Raw genomic sequence first — 19,961 nt, forward strand, 5'->3', positions numbered from 1 at the left:
TTATCAATGTGAATGCAGTGACTGTGCGATTAGAAATTATCGCATTCTCCCCCCATAAATGATTAGAAATGATCAGATTAGGCAGCATGCAGAATCTCGACATACAGCCTGATGGAAGGTTAGTGAGATCTTGCGTTGTGGATTCTGCCTGCAAACGCATTAGTAAGACAGATGGAGACAGTTAATGTCCTCCATTAACCTAAAGAGCCAGATAGTTTCTTTGCCCCTACATGAACACCAACTGAACAACATGAGGCGTGGCAGACTGTCATTGTGATGGTTATATCAATTTCCCCATTGAGTGTACCTGTGGACATTTACCTGACATTTGTCATTGTGGAGATAATGAACTTGTTACTCTTTAAGAATGTTTGGTTTGGTTTCAGCACAAGAGAAGGTCGCCGTGTCTGCCAACAGATCAGGTCAGGTCACAGAAAGGACATGGACAAAAGAAACATTGATGATTACAGTCGAAGGGGAAGTAAAGCGAGGTCTCAGGTCAGCATTTCCATCCTAACGTGGACTTTTTTTGCTTGCTGTACTACTGTTTGGACAACCAGCACTAAGAATTAAATCCAAAAGATGGACCAAAAAGTTTTTTGTTTGTTTGTGGTTACATACTTTAAATGCTGACACACATACACTCACAGGCCACTTTATTAGGTGCACCTGTTTAATTTCCCGTTAACTCTGCCTTTGCTTTGTAATTTAATCACTGGTAATTATTGATGTCATGAAACAAAAGATTTAGCATGATTAGAACAGAGCTTTGCTCAAGAAAGTGTCTAATATGGACAATCAACCATTAATGACTAACACTCATTCAAAATTCAGAAAGTGGCCTTTTTCCCCTGAGATGACAAAGACACACTTAAAAATAATCAGTAACATATATCTGCGACCCCAATTTCTTAAGATTTAGATGTGAAGCTGATCTATGCACCTTTTGTAATTATTTTGACGACACCCTGCTTTTGCTCTTTTCTTGTCATTGCACACATCCTTTTTGATGAAATATCAGAAACTGTTCAAATTTTCAGTTTAAGCGATAAACCTAATATGCCTTTGTAACCCACCTGGCGTGTGTTCCACCAACCCTGTAGGTATATCGAATTTCTAGGCTCTCAGAGGAGATTGGCATTAGAATAGAATACTCACTTGTTACGTTAACAAGTGAGTATGAGTCAGTCTCTGAAATATTCACAGCTTGGGTCGAATAATCAGTTTTTTTTGTTTGTTTGTTTGTTTGTTTTTTAATTTGAGTGCCCCTCAAGTTTCCTACCCCCCTTTAGATCCAGTGAGCAGTGATGACAGCTCAACACAAAAAAGCCTGCACAAAATGTGCAGGGAAAGTTTCATAATTGTCCTTACCAACAAAGTGTAATAACAATACACTTAACATGCTGATTAACGTGCATGCTTACTTCTGACTGGAGAAAACCCTCCAGTGCACTGTCCCCCATCGTTCAACAACACTGAGAACATAGATATTCTGATACTAGAATGGCTGTTCGGACTGCCTGGCTACACCTTTATTAAACATTACTCACATTTTATTTTATAGATAGATAGATAGATAGATAGATAGATAGATATAACTTTATTGATCTCCAAGGGGAAATTCACCTAGTCAGGAGCTCATCAAAATGAAAATAAAAATAAAAAATATAAAAAACTAAACATTATCCAGTCAGCAGGGGTTGAAATCTCCAGATATTAATACAAGTACTTCAGGATGCTTAGTCTGCATCCTGGCAACAGTTTCATGGAGAACTTCACATGGCACTTCAGCAGTTGCCTTGGGTGGAATGTACACATATATTGTTATGATATGACTGAATTTTCTTGGTACATAGTATGGTCTCATACCAACTGCCAATAATTCAATATCTGGACAGCACATAAAAATATTAAAACATTAAAAATACAACAAAAATAAAGTAAAATTTAGTAGAAATTGAGAGCTAGCAGACTTTGCTGCTTCTTGTTGAAGTGCACGTTCTAGAATGAAAGAATGTATTTATGGATATGTATGGATACTTTAAGCCCATCTAATGTCATAAATACAGTCACACTTTTAGTCGAATATCACATTCACTGCAGCAGATGGAGAGGGAGCAAACCCTCATTTTGAAAGTGAATTATTCTCTTCTGTCTGTCTCTGTTAGTCTCCGTTTGTCTGCCTGTCCATCCTTCCATGTCCTCAGCAACCACAAGGACAGGATAGCATGACATCACATGTGATGTCATTGCTGAGTAACCAATCAGCTGCCATCACATGGAATTCTTTGAAGTTGAGGATCCAATCACTTCAAAGGATTCCATGTGATGACATCACGTTATGTCATAAATGCACGTGGCCGGTATAGCAAACAGAAGTCAAACAGATTTAAACTCCAGACAACACAACAACACAACTCAACCGTGACAGGCACAAGTTTTGCTCAAAACTTCAGTTTGATCAAGTAGCATTCCTATCATCTGCAATGGAGAACCCAGTGACAGAAGAACAGACAGTACAATATTTGCTGTGGAAGATCGAGAACCTGAAAGACATATATACTGGTCTCGAAGAAACCTTCAGACAAGAAGCGAGGAACAACTTACATACCATAGGGCTTCAAAAGAAAGAAATCAAGACTCTTGAAGAAAATCTTCAAGTCCAGCAAGACATTGTGGAGCAGTTGAGAAGTCGATTGGCCACCAGTGAAAATATAAATGGCAGTCTTTACCAGGACATGTGTGATATGGCGCAAATAGAAGAGGAGAGCGTATTATTCCAAAAACATGTCCAAACACAGACCGACCCAGTAGAGATCTCTGACCCTGAACATCCTCTGGCCAAACAACTTGCCCAAGCAAAGGAGGAGTTTAAAAATGCAAAGTCCAACATGACTTTAGAATTTGACAAGGCTTTGGCATTGGAAAAAGAGAAAGCAGCCCAACAAGTGGAAGATATGAGAAAAATGATGCAGCGTAAACTGAACTGTGAGATTTCAAAGGTCTCAAAACTTCAGGAGAAGTTGTCAAAGATTGAGCCAGAATGCAAATTTCGGGTGAGCAGGTTGGAAATTCAAGTGGCCAAATTAAAGGAAGAGAAACGAAAGATTAGCGAAGACTTTGAGCAGTTCAAAAAGCAAAGGAGTTCCCGGCACGAAGAACTGGAAAAGACAGTGGAAGAACAGAAGAAGATTATAAAAGAAAAAAACAGAAGGGAGACCTCTCTGAACAGAACTGTGGCCAGCTTAAGAGAAACTGTCAAATACCAAAAAAAAGAGATCATCGATAGAAACGAGGAGATTGTTTCTTTAAAACATCAAAAGGCCGAGATCATACATGAATTACTGGCAGCAAACGAAACAAATGCTCTCTATAAGAATTTGAAAATTCAATTGGAGAAAGATATCGCAAGACTGAAGACTGAAGCGGCCGAGATAGATGAGGAGCTGAAGCTAAAAACTGACTTTTTATCAAAGTCACAACTTACAAATTATGACCTGAAGAAAACAATCAGAAGTCTCAGGTACAAGGCAAATGCCCGTGAGCCAGACTTTTGCATACTGAGGGACAAAGTCGCTTGTCTGCAGACCTCTCTGCTGCGTATTAAGGAGGATATTCAGACGTGCATGTATGACATCGAAAATCCCAAGAATCTACGGAGCAGAGTCATGAGACTGCAAAGCCACCATGTAGGAAATAACAAGAAAATTCAGGTGGATGAAAATACCAGGAAAGTCTACAAACAATGCATTACATGTCTCAGCACACAGATTTCAAGGCACAAAAATATCTACCAGAGCCACTACAACGAGACGAGGAATCTACAGGCTCAGCTGGAGAAAGCTAACTCACAGCTGAAGCAGCTCAAACATTATTTCATCAAAAAACTTAATGACAAGATTGTGTCGGAGCACAACTTAAAAAAACAGCTTAAAGATCTCACATCCCAGCTGGAGAAGAGAACAAAGTCGCCTCCACAGAAGCTGACGTCCTGGGTCAATAAAAAGATCCTACGAATACATCGAGATCCCCCAGAGGCTGAAGAGGAACCACCATCTCTGTACTCGGAGGACTGGCAGCCGCCCCACCTCGATTACAGCAGTCAGCCCTGTGTCCTACATGACAACCTGGTTATTGACACAATGACCCCGGTTGACATCTGACAGTCCCCTAAAGCTGTGAATCCCCCTCCCAGTCCCTAATAACCACGACCCCTCCTTGTTACCGCTCTGTCTTTTCTCTACTACCTTAGTCCCCTCTTTTCTCTCTCTCTCTGTCCAGTTTCTTTTCCGTTCAGTCTGTTTCTCTTTCCTTCTTTCTTTCTTTCTTTCATCTCTTCATTAATTTTACCAATAAAATCTAATCTAATCAATTAAAAGCAGTTTGTTTTCCTGTATTATGTGACATTTTGTGAAAACGTGAGAACGATTTTTCTCTGACAAGTGCTTTTATTGCAACTACCACTATGTACAAAATGAACAGTGAAGCCACTGATAAAGAGCCCTAAAGCTGCAGTGACTCTAATGAGCATCAGAGGGGACTCCGCCATCCAGTTTTGATTGAAATCTATGTGAAAATGGCATCTGATTTAGTAACTCGCTAAACGTTTTCCAAATGGGTGTCTGCCCTGCAGTCTTAATGTATGTCCACAGTGAGACATTCAGGGATATATATATGTGTGTGTAACCATGTGTGTGCTGTGTCCAAGGTGAAGAAAAGCAGCGTAGATGAAGATGTTCTGAGGGCCTTCTGTCACCAGCGTGATCACCTGGAACGCACTGTTAATAGTCTGAAGGAGAGGCTGGCCAAGTCCACAGAGCAACACGAGAAAGCCTATGTCAAGATCATGAAGGTCAAAAATAACAGAAAGGTTTTCAATGCACCTCACACTCTACTGGTCAAGGACTTAGAGCTTGGTGGAATATTCTTTGTTTCAAATGCTCTACTGCAAAAACATAAAGTAAAAAAGCAGACCTGAGCAATGTGATGTTCTAACTGAGTGATTGTCATTTCTGCAGGAAAATGTGACTCTGATTACTGAAATCAATGAGCTGCAGAAGGAGCTGCGCCTGGTGAGGACTCAGCTCAAAGAGTACAAAGCTCAGCTGGCCAAATACAAGCAGTCCAACAAGTCCCGTCCCAACTCAGGGGAGGATCCCAAGAATCAGACCAAACATGTTGGGAACCTCAGTTAGGAACGTTTGTAACCTTCCTCTCTGTTATCAATGTGAATGCAGTGACTGTGCGATTAGAAATTATCGCATTCTCCCCCCATAAATGATTAGAAATGATCAGATTAGGCAGCATGCAGAATCTCGACATACAGCCTGATGGAAGGTTAGTGAGATCTTGCGTTGTGGATTCTGCCTGCAAACGCATTAGTAAGACAGATGGAGACAGTTAATGTCCTCCATTAACCTAAAGAGCCAGATAGTTTCTTTGCCCCTACATGAACACCAACTGAACAACATGAGGTGTGGCAGACTGTCATTGTGATGGTTATATCAATTTCCCCATTGAGTGTACCTGTGGACATTTACCTGACATTTGTCATTGTAGAGATAATGAACTTGTTACTCTTTAAGAATGTTTGGTTTGGTTTCAGCACAAGAGAAGGTCGCCGTGTCTGCCAACAGATCAGGTCAGGTCACAGAAAGGACATGGACAAAAGAAACATTGATGATTACAGTCGAAGGGGAAGTAAAGCGAGGTCTCAGGTCAGCATTTCCATCCTAACGTGGACTTTTTTTGCTTGCTGTACTACTGTTTGGACAACCAGGACTAAGAATTAAATCCAAAAGATGGACCAAAAAGTTTTTTGTTTGTTTGTGGTTACATACTTTAAATGCTGACACACATACACTCACAGGCCACTTTATTAGGTGCACCTGTTTAATTTCCCGTTAACTCTGCCTTTGCTTTGTAATTTAATCACTGGTAATTATTGATGTCATGAAACAAAAGATTTAGCATGATTAGAACAGAGCTTTGCTCAAGAAAGTGTCTAATATGGACAATCAACCATTAATGACTAACACTCATTCAAAATTCAGAAAGTGGCCTTTTTCCCCTGAGATGACAAAGACACACTTAAAAATAATCAGTAACATATATCTGCGACCCCAATTTCTTAAGATTTAGATGTGAAGCTGATCTATGCACCTTTTGTAATTATTTTGACGATACCCTGCTTTTGCTCTTTTCTTGTCATTGCACACAACCTTTTTGATGAAATATCAGAAACTGTTCAAATTTTCAGTTTAAGCGATAAACCTAATATGCCTTTGTAACCCACCTGGCGTGTGTTCCACCAACCTTGTAGGTATATCGAATTTCTAGGCTCTCAGAGGAGATTGGCATTAGAATAGAATACTCACTTGTTACGTTAACAAGTGAGTATGAGTCAGTCTCTGAAATATTCACAGCTTGGGTCGAATAATCAGTTTTTTTTGTTTGTTTGTTTGTTTGTTTTTCAATTTGAGTGCACCTCAAGTTTCCTACCCCCCTTTAGATCCAGTGAGCAGTGATGACAGCTCAACACAAAAAAGCCTGCACAAAATGTGCAGGGAAAGTTTCATAATTGTCCTTACCAACAAAGTGTAATAACAATACACTTAACATGCTGATTAACGTGCATGCTTACTTCTGACTGGAGAAAACCCTCCAGTGCACTGTCCCCCATCGTTCAACAACACTGAGAACATAGATATTCTGATACTAGAATGGCTGTTCGGACTGCCTGGCTACACCTTTATTAAACATTACTCACATTTTATTTTATAGATAGATAGATAGATAGATAGATATAACTTTATTGATCTCCAAGGGGAAATTCACCTAGTCAGGAGCTCATCAAAATGAAAATAAAAATAAAAAATATAAAAAAACTAAACATTATCCAGTCAGCAGGGGTTGAAATCTCCAGATATTAATACAAGTACTTCAGGATGCTTAGTCTGCATCCTGGCAACAGTTTCATGGAGAACTTCACATGGCACTTCAGCAGTTGCCTTGGGTGGAATGTACACATATATTGTTATGATATGACTGAATTTTCTTGGTACATAGTATGGTCTCATACCAACTGCCAATAATTCAATATCTGGACAGCACATAAAAATATTAAAATATTAAAAATACAACAAAAATAAAGTAAAATTTAGTAGAAATTGAGAGCTAGCAGACTTTGCTGCTTCTTGTTGAAGTGCACGTTCTAGAATGAAAGAATGTATATATGGATATGTATGGATACTTTAAGCCCATCTAATGTCATAAATACAGTCACACTTTTAGTCGAATATCACATTCACTGCAGCAGATGGAGAGGGAGCAAACCCTCATTTTGAAAGTGAATTATTCTCTTCTGTCTGTCTCTGTTAGTCTCCGTTTGTCTGCCTGTCCATCCTTCCATGTCCTCAGCAACCACAAGGACAGGATAGCATGACATCACATGTGATGTCATTGCTGAGTAACCAATCAGCTGCCATCACATGGAATTCTTTGAAGTTGAGGATCCAATCACTTCAAAGGATTCCAAGTGATGACATCACGTTATGTCATAAATGCACGTGGCCGGTATAGCAAACAGAAGTCAAACAGATTTAAACTCCAGACAACACAACAACACAACTCAACCGTGACAGGCACAAGTTTTGCTCAAAACTTCAGTTTGATCAAGTAGCATTCCTATCATCTGCAATGGAGAACCCAGTGACAGAAGAACAGACAGTACAATATTTGCTGTGGAAGATCGAGAACCTGAAAGACATATATACTGGTCTCGAAGAAACCTTCAGACAAGAAGCGAGGAACAACTTACATACCATAGGGCTTCAAAAGAAAGAAATCAAGACTCTTGAAGAAAATCTTCAAGTCCAGCAAGACATTGTGGAGCAGTTGAGAAGTCGATTGGCCACCAGTGAAAATATAAATGGCAGTCTTTACCAGGACATGTGTGATATGGCGCAAATAGAAGAGGAGAGCGTATTATTCCAAAAACATGTCCAAACACAGACCGACCCAGTAGAGATCTCTGACCCTGAACATCCTCTGGCCAAACAACTTGCCCAAGCAAAAGAGGAGTTTAAAAATGCAAAGTCCAACATGACTTTAGAATTTGACAAGGCTTTGGCATTGGAAAAAGAGAAAGCAGCCCAACAAGTGGAAGATATGAGAAAAATGATGCAGCGTAAACTGAACTGTGAGATTTCAAAGGTCTCAAAACTTCAGGAGAAGTTGTCAAAGATTGAGCCAGAATGCAAATTTCGGGTGAGCAGGTTGGAAATTCAAGTGGCCAAATTAAAGGAAGAGAAACGAAAGATTAGCGAAGACTTTGAGCAGTTCAAAAAGCAAAGGAGTTCCCGGCACGAAGAACTGGAAAAGACAGTGGAAGAACAGAAGAAGATTATAAAAGAAAAAAACAGAAGGGAGACCTCTCTGAACAGAACTGTGGCCAGCTTAAGAGAAACTGTCAAATACCAAAAAAAAGAGATCAGCGATAGAAACGAGGAGATTGTTTCTTTAAAACATCAAAAGGCCGAGATCATACATGAATTACTGGCAGCAAACGAAACAAATGCTCTCTATAAGAATTTGAAAATTCAATTGGAGAAAGATATCGCAAGACTGAAGACTGAAGCGGCCGAGATAGATGAGGAGCTGAAGCTAAAAACTGACTTTTTATCAAAGTCACAACTTACAAATTATGACCTGAAGAAAACAATCAGAAGTCTCAGGTACAAGGCAAATGCCCGTGAGCCAGACTTTTGCATACTGAGGGACAAAGTCGCTTGTCTGCAGACCTCTCTGCTGCGTATTAAGGAGGATATTCAGACGTGCATGTATGACATCGAAAATCCCAAGAATCTACGGAGCAGAGTCATGAGACTGCAAAGCCACCATGTAGGAAATAACAAGAAAATTCAGGTGGATGAAAATACCAGGAAAGTCTACAAACAATGCATTACATGTCTCAGCACACAGATTTCAAGGCACAAAAATATCTACCAGAGCCACTACAACGAGACGAGGAATCTACAGGCTCAGCTGGAGAAAGCTAACTCACAGCTGAAGCAGCTCAAACATTATTTCATCAAAAAACTTAATGACAAGATTGTGTCGGAGCACAACTTAAAAAAACAGCTTAAAGATCTCACATCCCAGCTGGAGAAGAGAACAAAGTCGCCTCCACAGAAGCTGACGTCCTGGGTCAATAAAAAGATCCTACGAATACATCGAAATCCCCCAGAGGCTGAAGAGGAACCACCATCTCTGTACTCGGAGGACTGGCAGCCGCCCCACCTCGATTACAGCAGTCAGCCCTGTGTCCTACATGACAACCTGGTTATTGACACAATGACCCCGGTTGACATCTGACAGTCCCCTAAAGCTGTGAATCCCCCTCCCAGTCCCTAATAACCACGACCCCTCCTTGTTACCGCTGTGTCTTTTCTCTACTACCTTAGTCCCCTCTTTTCTCTCTCTCTCTGTCCAGTTTCTTTTCCTGTTCAGTCTGTTTCTCTTTCCTTCTTTCTTTCTTTCTTTCATCTCTTCATTAATTTTACCAATAAAATCTAATCTAATCAATTAAAAGCAGTTTGTTTTCCTGTATTATGTGACATTTTGTGAAAACGTGAGAACGATTTTTCTCTGACAAGTGCTTTTATTGCAACTACCACTATGTACAAAATACCCCCCCACAAAAAAAACAAAAATAAATCATAATTTCCAGGAAAAATGTAATGGGAAACTTACACTTATCAAAGCAGGCCTATATGACTTGTGAAATATACCACAGCAGCTAACAAGTAGTCCTGGCAAGTGTTCATCTGAGTCCTCTACTGACTAAATTATCATTATTCATATTTTTTGTTTCAGTCAGACAGGGGCCACATCTAATTTATAAGGTCTAACTATGCAGTCACAGAGGTATTTTAGACTTTTCTGTGTCACAGTTAATATTTCTGATTAGTATTTGATCCATATCTAATACCAACACAGGGATTATTAATCTGTTAATGTATTTTTCTCCTCAGCCAATCAGCACAGTGATTGTTGTGCTCACGGCAGCCCATAAAGATCCACTTAGTGCTGACATCAGTAAGCTGCTTACTGCAGCAGGTGAATGGAGGGTGAGTCCTGGAGAAATCTGTTTACAGTCATGTTGGCCAGGACAACACCGCAGAAAGCAGCATGAGCACCTGACTGAAGGGAATACTCATGATTTGGATTCTTTCTCGGCCTGCAAGTGAACTGTAGATTCTGTGAGAGTTCCCCAGCAGTCAGCATGGAGTGCAGCGGGCAGGTAACTACTTTGAGCAATGCTCCCAATCACACTAATATAATAATTCACTCCCACTGTAAATGTCAGCAAGCATTGAAATAGACAGTGCTCTCTTTGTGTGGGCCTCTTTGTCTTGATTGTGCGCATGACAGCAGCACTTTGAGTGCGAGTGTGTTCTTATGCACAGCGCTTTCAGTCTCTCAAGTATTTATTGTAGACATTTCTTGAAGTTACTACATATAACAATAAACATACTTATTATGCATTAATATCAGAGCTTTGTATAGTTGTGTTATTTAATCTATCATAGCGCATTTTATTTTCTATGATCAGTCAGGATATCATCCAAAAGATCAATAATTCATTTGGAATTCAACTTTGTTTCAAAAATCATTTTGGTGTCACAGTTGGCAAAAAAGGGGGGCTGTTTTTGATTTTTCTTCTTTTTTTTTATTTTGTAAAAAAAACAAACAATTTCACATTAGATATTTGTTTCGGAATCAAAAGTGGAAGTTAAGTCACGGTGTATTCATGTTCTCTTCCCAAACTTAAGAGAGCAAATCAAGTTAGAAAAATGGTTCCATTTCATTTATGGTGCAAATAATGATTTTTTGTTGTTGTTGTTTCTTGTTTGTTGTTTTTTTTTTTTTTTTTTTCATCTGGCAGAAGCAAATCAGGCGGATGGGAAAACAAAGGGGGGAAAAAAGAGCGCGAAATAAAAACCAGGAGGACGTTAATAGTAGCAGCAAGCATGGGATGTATACCAGAGTAATCTAGTCAGCTCAATAGATCGTTTAGGGTTCCCTGTTTCCAGATGAGAAAAGAATTGAAAAATGTTTTCTGATCTTAGTTTCTTGCTCTTGTTATTGTTGAAAGGCAAAATGTTTTTACATTTCGAATGAATGATGGTCTATTAGATGATTCTCTGTCCGTGAAAATGTTGATGTACCTTCTCTTAAACTTCAGATTCATGTATTTAAATGTGCTTCTGTGTAGTTTGAACAGTTTGAACTAACTATAGCTGGGCTAATTTATTTGAACCTCTTGGCTCCTTTGTGGTTAATCGGCACATTGGCTAATCCACTCTACCTCTTTCTGCCACTCTGTGATCGCTCATTTTGAACTCAGAGAGACACAGGATAACATAAATTCAACTGTTTTATGATGCACACGACAACAGCAGACATGAAAAGCTATAGCCTGGTTGGCATCATAGTTTCTACAGAATATACCCTGTTGTCATATGCAGGTTCGCACTACAAGCCTTGGTGCTCACTGTCTGTGGGCGAATCTGATGATATAGACGTATATCGTCAGATTTGGGTCACTTGGGCCTGCTGTGTGAAAATTCCTGTTCCTAAATGTATTACTTGTGTCTCTGTTACAACAACAGGTGACTCCCTGGCTAATCATGGCTGCAGGGACGGCTGTGATTGGCTCTCTGCAGTTTGGCTACAACACCGGAGTCATTAACGCTCCTCAGAATGTGAGTATTATTTCATGCCAAAGGTGCCTCAGCCTAATTAAACAGATTTATATCATGTAGGGAATAATAATGGATGATTACGCTGGTCATCACATGCACATAGAGGCTGCATGAACTGAAATATCATATGAGAAAAAGGTTCACAGAAAAATTCAAATCACCATGTCTGGTGTCAATCTATGAATTCAATAAATATGTTTATTTCTACCAGGAGTATCAAGAGGTCCATCTTTAATTGATGATCTGGGTGTTTTTAGGAGAACTCCTTTAGTATAAATGCAGCTCAAAGATTTCATTTCACCTGAACGAGGTAGTTATTGTGACACCTGAGCAGCTGAAGGTGCAGTAGAGTCCTACTGTTGTGTGCACAATGTAAAATCCTGAGCTGGCAACTCAACAGGGGGAATCACGGGGGGGATGCTGTCGTGCCCCTGATTTTTGCATTTCAGCTTAAGTCTCTTGACCACTGACAAGCCTCTGAGCCTGTCAGTGGTGTTTGAAGGGGGTCTCACAGAGAAAAGGATTAAGAAGCTTTAAGCGTCCACATGTCTCATGACAACATTTTCTGAGAAGCCACTGTGGGAGCACCTCAAACGAACTGGGGCTATAGATTAGTGCTCTGTATTCAAACACAGAAACTCAGAGGTGTCATTATTGTTGTTTGGTGTCTCCCAGTCTTATGTAGACAACCATACACGCTTTGATTATTAGATGTTAACTCAAAGGTCAGGTGTTAGTTTAAGTTGCTCATTCAAGGTTGTGATAAAGTGAACTCAGCATGGAAAAGGTTTGTTTGCATTTCTATCTAAAGGCCATCAGGGGGCGCCTCCACTGGTTACAAAGAAAAGTCAGTTTGTATAGAAATCAAGATATAACTTGCTCTATTAGCCCAGTGAACTTGAAAGTTTCCTTTCGAGTTCATGGTCACAGCTGTTTTCAATCTTATTTCATACAGCAGTATGTTGACTTTGTGCATTATGGCCCAATTAAGAAGAAATAATTGGACAATAAAACAGGGAAGTGGGCAATTATTTTTCAATCAGGTGCACTGAACCATTACATTTTAAATAAATAAAAATAAAAGTTGATTTAAATGAAGATGGTCTCTTTAGCCCGCGTGATAGTTAAGCTTTCAACTTTAGGGTTAGGGAAGTAAAACGGTGCTGTTTGTACTCGACTTTGTGTTCCCGAAGGAACCATCATGCAGGCCGTTCAATGCCCAGGTCTTTATTTTGGGTGCAGCTATCCCATCATTGGCAGTATGTAAAGTTCCCACATAGACATAGATTTATATAGTGCCAGAGCTTAACAAAGTTTCTTCAGGGGCATGAACAGTATCAATAGAATATGTTCTGGAAAAAGAGGGAAAGTCAGGCGTAACCAGAAAGAAGCAGGTTTTTCTGTTTTTCCCAAAGCCTACTGTGTGCTGCTGTGTTCTTCAGATTATTCAGAGCTTCTACAATGAGACGTGGAGCAGCAGGTTTTCAGAGCCCATCTCTCAGGGCACCTTGACCGCCCTGTGGTCACTCTCCGTAGCCATCTTCTCTGTGGGGGGGATGTTTGGCTCCTTCTCCGTCGGCATCTTTGTCAACCGCTTTGGCAGGTGCGACTCCTCTTTTCACCAACTACATTATTAATCTAACCTTGTCTAAAATGTGTCAAGCCATCCATGAATGTTCCTCTTCTCTCCTCAGGAGGAACTCAATGCTCATGGCCAATGTACTGGCCTTTATTGCTGCCTTGTTGATGGGCTTCTCTAAGATGGCTGCTTCCTATGAGATGCTCATCATTGGCCGCTTTATCGTTGGTCTCTACTCTGGCCTCTCAACTGGCTTTGTGCCTATGTATGTTGAAGAAATCTCACCCACGTCTCTCCGCGGAGCTTTAGGCACTCTGCACCAGCTTGGTGTAGTCATTGGCATCCTTGTGGCGCAGGTAACTGCCTCAGCCAAACACCCACTTAGAGTTTCCCATCATGCCTGGCTGCCGACTGAGAAAATTAAGCTGTCTAAATTGTCATAATGTCAACATTTGAAGCGTCAACTAGTGCGGCTGCCACATGAGATCTGTGTGCCAGAAACTCATGATTACGTCAATATAATTTAGAGCAGCAAAGTAAAAGCACCACGTCAGCGTGTCCTCACTTCCTATACAGATGTTTCCTGTTGAATTTGATTAAATAATTTGATCAAAGTAATAATGTAAGTTTGTCATATATAGTATGATAATAGTATAAGTGATGTTATTAATGTGACTAAATCAGAAGTCACAGTCACACATTTGTTATATATAAATGTCTAAAAACAGTAGTCATTTAATTGATATCACTCTGTTTCCTGTTCATTGTTCCTGCACCTTAAGTCCATTCCAGAAAGCAACACAGGCACAAAACATCTTAACTGGACTCAGGACCCATTACGTGGTGTAAAAAAAAATCACAAGGGGGGTAAGGGAGCCAGGGTGCTCCACTAAACATGGAACAAAACAAACTTATTTCCTTGGTGAGGTGACCATTGCATTCACTTGAATTAAATGATTTATATTGAATTAAATGTTATATATGTATCATATTATTGGATCACTAAAGAGAAGTTAACTGGGCATCACTTATTAAAAGGTTTAGGTGAATGTATGTATACATTTCAGCATGTGTGTATAATTTTGAGCCTATATGCCCCACAATAAGAAGGTTGCGGGTTTGATTCCCGGCCTGGGGCCTTTTTGTGCCGAGCTTCAATGTTCTCCCTGTGCCTGTGTGGGTTTCCTCCCACAAATTGTCTGTAGGTCTGGGTGTGAGTGTGAGTGGTTTTTTTTTGTCTATGTGTGTCTCTGTATATTGGCCCTGCGACTGGTGACCTGTCCAGGGTGTGCCCCGCCCTCGCTCATTGTGAGCCGGGATTGGCTCCAGCACGCCTCACGACCTGGAAACGGATAAGCGGTAGACAATGAATGGAAAAAAATGAATGATGATGTCATGTTGTCTGGGCTCAAGTGTCGGTGTTGTATTTGTATGATTCCAACATGGAAACAATCTGATGTTAGCTAAATGTACCGCACAGGGTTGTATGACGTGTGTGTGAGCAGTGTGCTCTGTGTGTTGAATAGGTCTTTGGGATTGAGTCCATTTTGGGGAATGCAACTCTGTGGCCTCTCCTGCTGGGTTTCACTCTGTTGCCATCTGTGCTGCAGTGTGTCCTCCTTCCTCTCTGCCCCGAGAGCCCCAGGTACCTCCTCATCAACTGCAACGAGGAGAGCAAGGCCCGCACCAGTGAGATACACGCATTCACGCATGCACACACGTACACACAACCTTGATGATGAACGTCTCGTCCTTTCACCACAGACATCCTTACCCGATGTAACCTGTTATACTCTGTTGCAGTCTTGATGAAGCTGCGTGGCACTGAAGACGTGAGTGAGGACATGCAGGAAATGAGGGAGGAGAGCCTGCAGATGAAAAAGGAGAAGGCGGTGACGATCCCAGAGCTGTTTCGCTCCTCCGTTTACCGCCAGCCCATCTTTGTTGCCATCATGTTGCACCTCTCACAACAGCTGTCTGGAATCAACGCTGTAAGCCTCTGTGTGTGAACCTCTGTGTGCTCTCAGTGTCAGACAGGGAAAGCTTAATGAGGATCAAATTAACACGTTTAGTCTAATTAGGGTCAAATGAATAACTAGGTTGTGTTTACATTTACTTAGTTTTCAGACAGTTTTCCAAAGTGACTTTTAATTGAGGGACAGCAGTAGAGCTCCAGCAGTAAACTAAATACAAACTTCACATATACAATCACATTTGTTGAATATACTGTAGAATCACAATGTCACTGTATATTCAGGATAGCATCTCCCAGTATTTTTTTTTTATCTGCTGAGCAGTCCTCCAACCACTGAAGGTATACACTCACAAACAGGCAAAAGTATTGATTCCAGCTGGACATGCTGCACATGTCCAACTGGAAGGACACCTTCAGGTACAATAAATGGATGTTGGAGGTGGAGTGCCAGTGGCATAGCGGGTAGAGCATGCACTCCATAAACAGGAGGCTCATAGATCCACGTGGGTGACACTGGTTTCAGTTGTCATCACCCTCCCTCCCCCCATTTCTGCCACTCTTCAAGCTGGAAAGAGGGACCTGGATGGAAATGTTGCGGTACATGTATGACAGGATGGACTGATGCATGAGGGTTGTCCTGAATTAAAATTTTCAGTGAGGCCAATATAGTTTAATGCTTACAATTGCTATGTACGTTAGGACTAACTCTAAAAAATCCCCTGTCACCCTCTGTCACTCTAAAGGTGTTTTACTACTCAACTGGGATCTTTGAGCGAGCTGGCGTGTCCCAACCTGTCTATGCGACCATTGGTGCAGGAGTGGTCAACACCGCTTTCACCGTGGTGTCTGTAAGCCAAAGAAAATAAATATCACAACTCTGTGGTGCATTTTGCCTTCATCAGTTAAGAAGACACTCTTTCTCCTCTGCAGTTATTTGTGGTGGAACGAATGGGCAGGAGACCGCTACACCTCATTGGTTTGATGGGAATGGCAGTTTCAGCTGTTTTCCTAACTGTTGCCATGGCATTGTTGGTAAGTTTATGAGGTCCCTTTTAGTTCATCTGTTAGCTTTTTTTTTTATTATTATTATTATTATTATTAAACGGCTGACTGAGTATCTGTGGTGTTCTGTTCAGGACCAGCTCAGATGGATGTCTTATGTCAGCATTGCCGCAATCTTCAGCTTTGTAGCATTTTTTGAAATTGGCCCTGGTCCCATTCCCTGGTTCATTGTGGCCGAGCTCTTCAGCCAGGGGCCTCGGCCTGCAGCCATTGCAGTGGCAGGTTTTTGCAATTGGTCTGCCAACTTCTTAGTGGGGATGTGCTTTCAGTATGTCGAGGTGAGTTGATTGCATGAATCTTCCTAACTGCTGAGAAAAATCCATGCTGGAGCTTTTGTCTTTAATTATATTTTGCCTTTGACGCAGCAACTCTGTGGTCCGTTTGTCTTCATCATCTTCACCATCCTGCTGCTAGGCTTCTTTGTCTTCACCTACTTCAAGGTGCCAGAGACCAAAGGTCGCACCTTTGACGAGATTTCAGCGGGTTTCCGCCAGTCAGCTGGTCGTGGTTCTGACAAGTACTCAGCCCCTGAGGAGTTCAGCACCCTTCGCGGCGACGACCCTGACCTTTGAAAGCTGCTGTTACGCACACACAGCTAAATACTACACTTAGGCCACATCGTTACATTTTCACTTTCAAGTATCCTATAATTTAATGTCATGGCTGGAGGTTTAGTCTTGAGACAAAAGGTCATATACAGATTTATCACCTGATAAGAGGCATCACTGTTAGTTACTTGGGCTCAGTCTGTGATCAGATGTGACAAAAAAATGGTGTGGTAATGGGCTGCTTCAAAACAAGAGACTGTGGTGTGCTGCAGCAGAAAGACCAGGGTTAGTTTAGACATATTTGGAGCAATATTGTAAAAAAAAAAACCTGGGAACCCCCAGCGTATGATGTGAATCTGTGATTTTCTGTTGTGGATGGACATGGAAAGACAGTTCTGGGTTTGATCCCCGGCCTTGTGACCCTTCTGTGTGGAGTTTGCATGTACTCTGGTTTCCTCCCACGGCGCAAAGACATTCACATTGAAGTTGTGACTCTAAATTGCTTGTGGGCATCAGTGTGAGTGTGAGTGGTTGTTGGTCTCTTATTGTCCCGATGTGTGGGCCCCTTCGGTGGACTGGCAGACTGTCATGGGTGCATGCCATCCACGGACAACCTGGGATTGGCTCCTGCACCCCCACGTCCCTGATGGATAAGTGGTATGGATAATGGGATGAGGTTTTCTATTTTTGAAGCTGAAAGGATCAGGTTTGGAGATGACAGGGCAGCAGGAATACAGCAGCCGAAGGAAACTAGGTTAAACCTTTAAAGGTTTTTGAGCCATGTGAGTTTCCTACAATGGGTTAGTGTGCGTGTGTGTGTGTGTTCAGGTAGATCAGGCTTTGGGTTGTTGGGTTGTTTTGATTGTTACCAATCACATAAACCCATATTTCTTTTTTTCGAATTAAACTGTAGACAACAATTGTTTATACTGAGAAAATGTACCTTTAAAACAAAAGGGGTCATTTTTAATTTTATCGCAGCAGCACAGCTTAAAGTTGGGACAGAGCCATGTTTACTGTTTGTAAATGTCAGGGAACTGAGCTGTAGTTTTTGGAGAGGATTGTTGTCTAATTTTTGTCTGATATGGGATTCTAGCTGTTCAATAGTCCTCGGTCTTCTTTGTTACATTTTTAGTTTCAAGATGTTTTCAACGTGGTAACGCTTTGAACCGTAGGCGGGCCAGTTCACCACCCGTACTCTTCGACGACGGAGCCCTGCTCTTGTAATGTATGCAGTATGTAGTTTAGCATAGTCTTGTTCAAATATGCAGAGCCTTCCTAGAAACAGATTTCTTCGGGATGGAAGCATGTGTTCCTCTAAAACTTGTCAGCATTGATGGTGCCAGAAGTCCGAGCTGCCCGAGCTACCATAGGCACTAATGCAGATGCAGAGGGTTGATAACAGCAGACGGTTCCTCTTCCCTTTAGTCCGAAGGACGCGTCTTCTTTGGTTTCCAAAAAGAATTGAAAAATGATTATGTATCTGACTACAGAACAGTTTTCCACTTTGCCTCAGTCCATTTTAAATAAGCTTTGGCTCTGAGAGGACAGAGCAGGTACCGAATTACTTACCGCTTCTTCTTTGCATCATGGAGCTTTAACCTGCATTGGTGGATAGCCCTGAACTGTGTTCACAGACAATGACTTCTGAAAATGTTCCTGAGCAAGTGCATTGATTTTCCTTTACAGCATCATGTTTCAGTCCAGTACTGATTTTAAGCCTGCCTCTGAAATGTCTTCAGCTTGTTGACTCAGTTTTATGGAGATTTTTGGAACTCTGCCTCTCTAAGATGTTCTTTTTATACCCAGTCATGATGGTGATCTGTTGGCAATTAAGCTAATCATTTGCAAAATGTTCCTTCATCCAAAAGACTGTAACGGTAATCTAAACTTCTGTCCACAGACAAATGTCGCACTTGATGATAGAGCCAGAGACATTAGGAGATATGGGGAAATGGGTAGATTCTCTATCTTGTGGAAAGACTTAGTTGACTCTTTAATGATTACACCAAAACTGATCTTTGCTGAACACAAGGAGTAAACTAACAAGACAAATGAATTATTTTTCCATCTAAATTATATCTTTATGTAATTTGTGGCATGAATGGCTTTCACTATAATTACTAATAGTCTTATACCTAGTATTAGTATATATATGTATGTACAGGTGTACTGTGTGATTCATCTCCACAAGGAGCAAAGCAAGTCATACCTGGGAAACACCACCACAGCTGAAATGAATTAAGGAATATTGTGATTTACAATTTGTGATGTTTATATGTGTCCAACAGATAAACTGTTTTAAAAAATAAAAGATTCAGTAAACCCACACTTGAATTTTTCTAATGCAATGCCAAAAAAAAACTAATCAGCATCCTGTGATTGCTGAGCTGACTTGAACCGTTCCAGCAAACTGTTTCCTGCAGGTGTCATTCATGGTGATTCCAGTGACAACTGTAACCCTGTTTTACTCATCAATATGATGCCAAACTCAGATTCACAAAGGTGGTAAATCAGCATTTGTTGTACATTAAGGTGTTAATAAATATAATAATGCAGTCCTGGCCAATGTCATTTCAGATGTGGTAACTTTATTTAGATGTGTGTTGAAAGACTGTAGCAGCTGTAGAGGTTCAGAGTGTGTCAGAGGTAATAAATAGAATAGAAGTCGTGCCCTCTTTTTTCCTGTAGCTGTTCAGTCTGAGTCGCTGGGAAACTGCAACGTAGGGCTGGCAGCTGGCAGCTGCTTCTTCCAAAGTGACTTCACTGTATCAGCTATGGCAACGCGCTCCTGCCCGTCCACTTGACTCCAGAGTCCCGACACCTGGAGTTCTTTGATTTTGGTGACCATGCTAAGACCACAGACTCACAAAGGTCCCATAACCTCTTATTCTCATTTCAAATTCATCTTCCCCTCTGGATGACCCGATGCCATTTTAATAGATCGGTAACTTTTAGCCCAACTCCATCTTCGAGGCAGATTTTCTTTGTCAGAACTGCTTTATGATGAAAAGCATCAGCCTATCCTG

The 19,961-nt window shown here is 41.0% G+C and overlaps 2 protein-coding genes across 3 annotated transcripts; both read left to right on the forward strand.

Moving 5' to 3' along the window:
• Positions 1-354: 354 nt before the first annotated feature.
• Positions 355-5,460, forward strand: LOC115046334 (cilia- and flagella-associated protein 57-like). 2 transcript variants are annotated; one of them, XM_029506637.1, is made up of 3 exons: positions 355-498; positions 4,709-4,870; positions 5,019-5,460. In XM_029506637.1, exons 1-3 carry the CDS (start codon positions 442-444, stop codon positions 5,193-5,195), a joined length of 396 nt encoding a protein of 131 aa, XP_029362497.1. In that variant the 5' UTR covers positions 355-441; the 3' UTR covers positions 5,196-5,460. The 2 variants fall into 2 exon arrangements, with proteins under 2 accessions (XP_029362497.1, XP_029362498.1); XM_029506638.1 differs by having other exon boundaries at positions 4,709-4,852.
• Positions 5,461-10,285: 4,825 nt separating this feature from the next.
• LOC115046841 (solute carrier family 2, facilitated glucose transporter member 1-like) lies at positions 10,286-16,956 on the forward strand. The gene is made up of 10 exons (XM_029507473.1): positions 10,286-10,303; positions 11,676-11,768; positions 13,211-13,371; positions 13,463-13,703; positions 14,874-15,036; positions 15,151-15,338; positions 16,066-16,170; positions 16,253-16,354; positions 16,459-16,662; positions 16,750-16,956. The coding sequence occupies exons 1-10, from the start codon at positions 10,286-10,288 to the stop codon at positions 16,954-16,956; spliced, it is 1,482 nt and encodes a 493-aa protein (XP_029363333.1).
• Positions 16,957-19,961: the final 3,005 nt, after the last annotated feature.

The sequence above is a fragment of the Echeneis naucrates genome, chromosome 7, assembly GCF_900963305.1.
Source record: "Echeneis naucrates chromosome 7, fEcheNa1.1, whole genome shotgun sequence".
NCBI classification, from domain to species: Eukaryota; Metazoa; Chordata; class Actinopteri; order Carangiformes; family Echeneidae; genus Echeneis; species Echeneis naucrates.

Bases quoted from the DNA above. Each gene is read 5' to 3' on its own strand.
- LOC115046334 (XM_029506637.1), top strand. From the start codon at position 442: ATGGACAAAAGAAACATTGATGATTACAGTCGAAGGGGAAGTAAAGCG. The intron at 499-4,708 runs GTCAGCATTTCC...GCTGTGTCCAAG, and splicing joins GAAGTAAAGCGAGGTCTCAG to GTGAAGAAAAGCAGCGTAGA. The intron at 4,871-5,018 runs GTTTTCAATGCA...TCATTTCTGCAG, and splicing joins AGGTCAAAAATAACAGAAAG to GAAAATGTGACTCTGATTAC.
- LOC115046841 (XM_029507473.1), top strand. The intron at 16,171-16,252 runs GTAAGCCAAAGA...TCTCCTCTGCAG, and splicing joins CCGCTTTCACCGTGGTGTCT to TTATTTGTGGTGGAACGAAT. The intron at 16,355-16,458 runs GTAAGTTTATGA...TGTTCTGTTCAG, and splicing joins CTGTTGCCATGGCATTGTTG to GACCAGCTCAGATGGATGTC.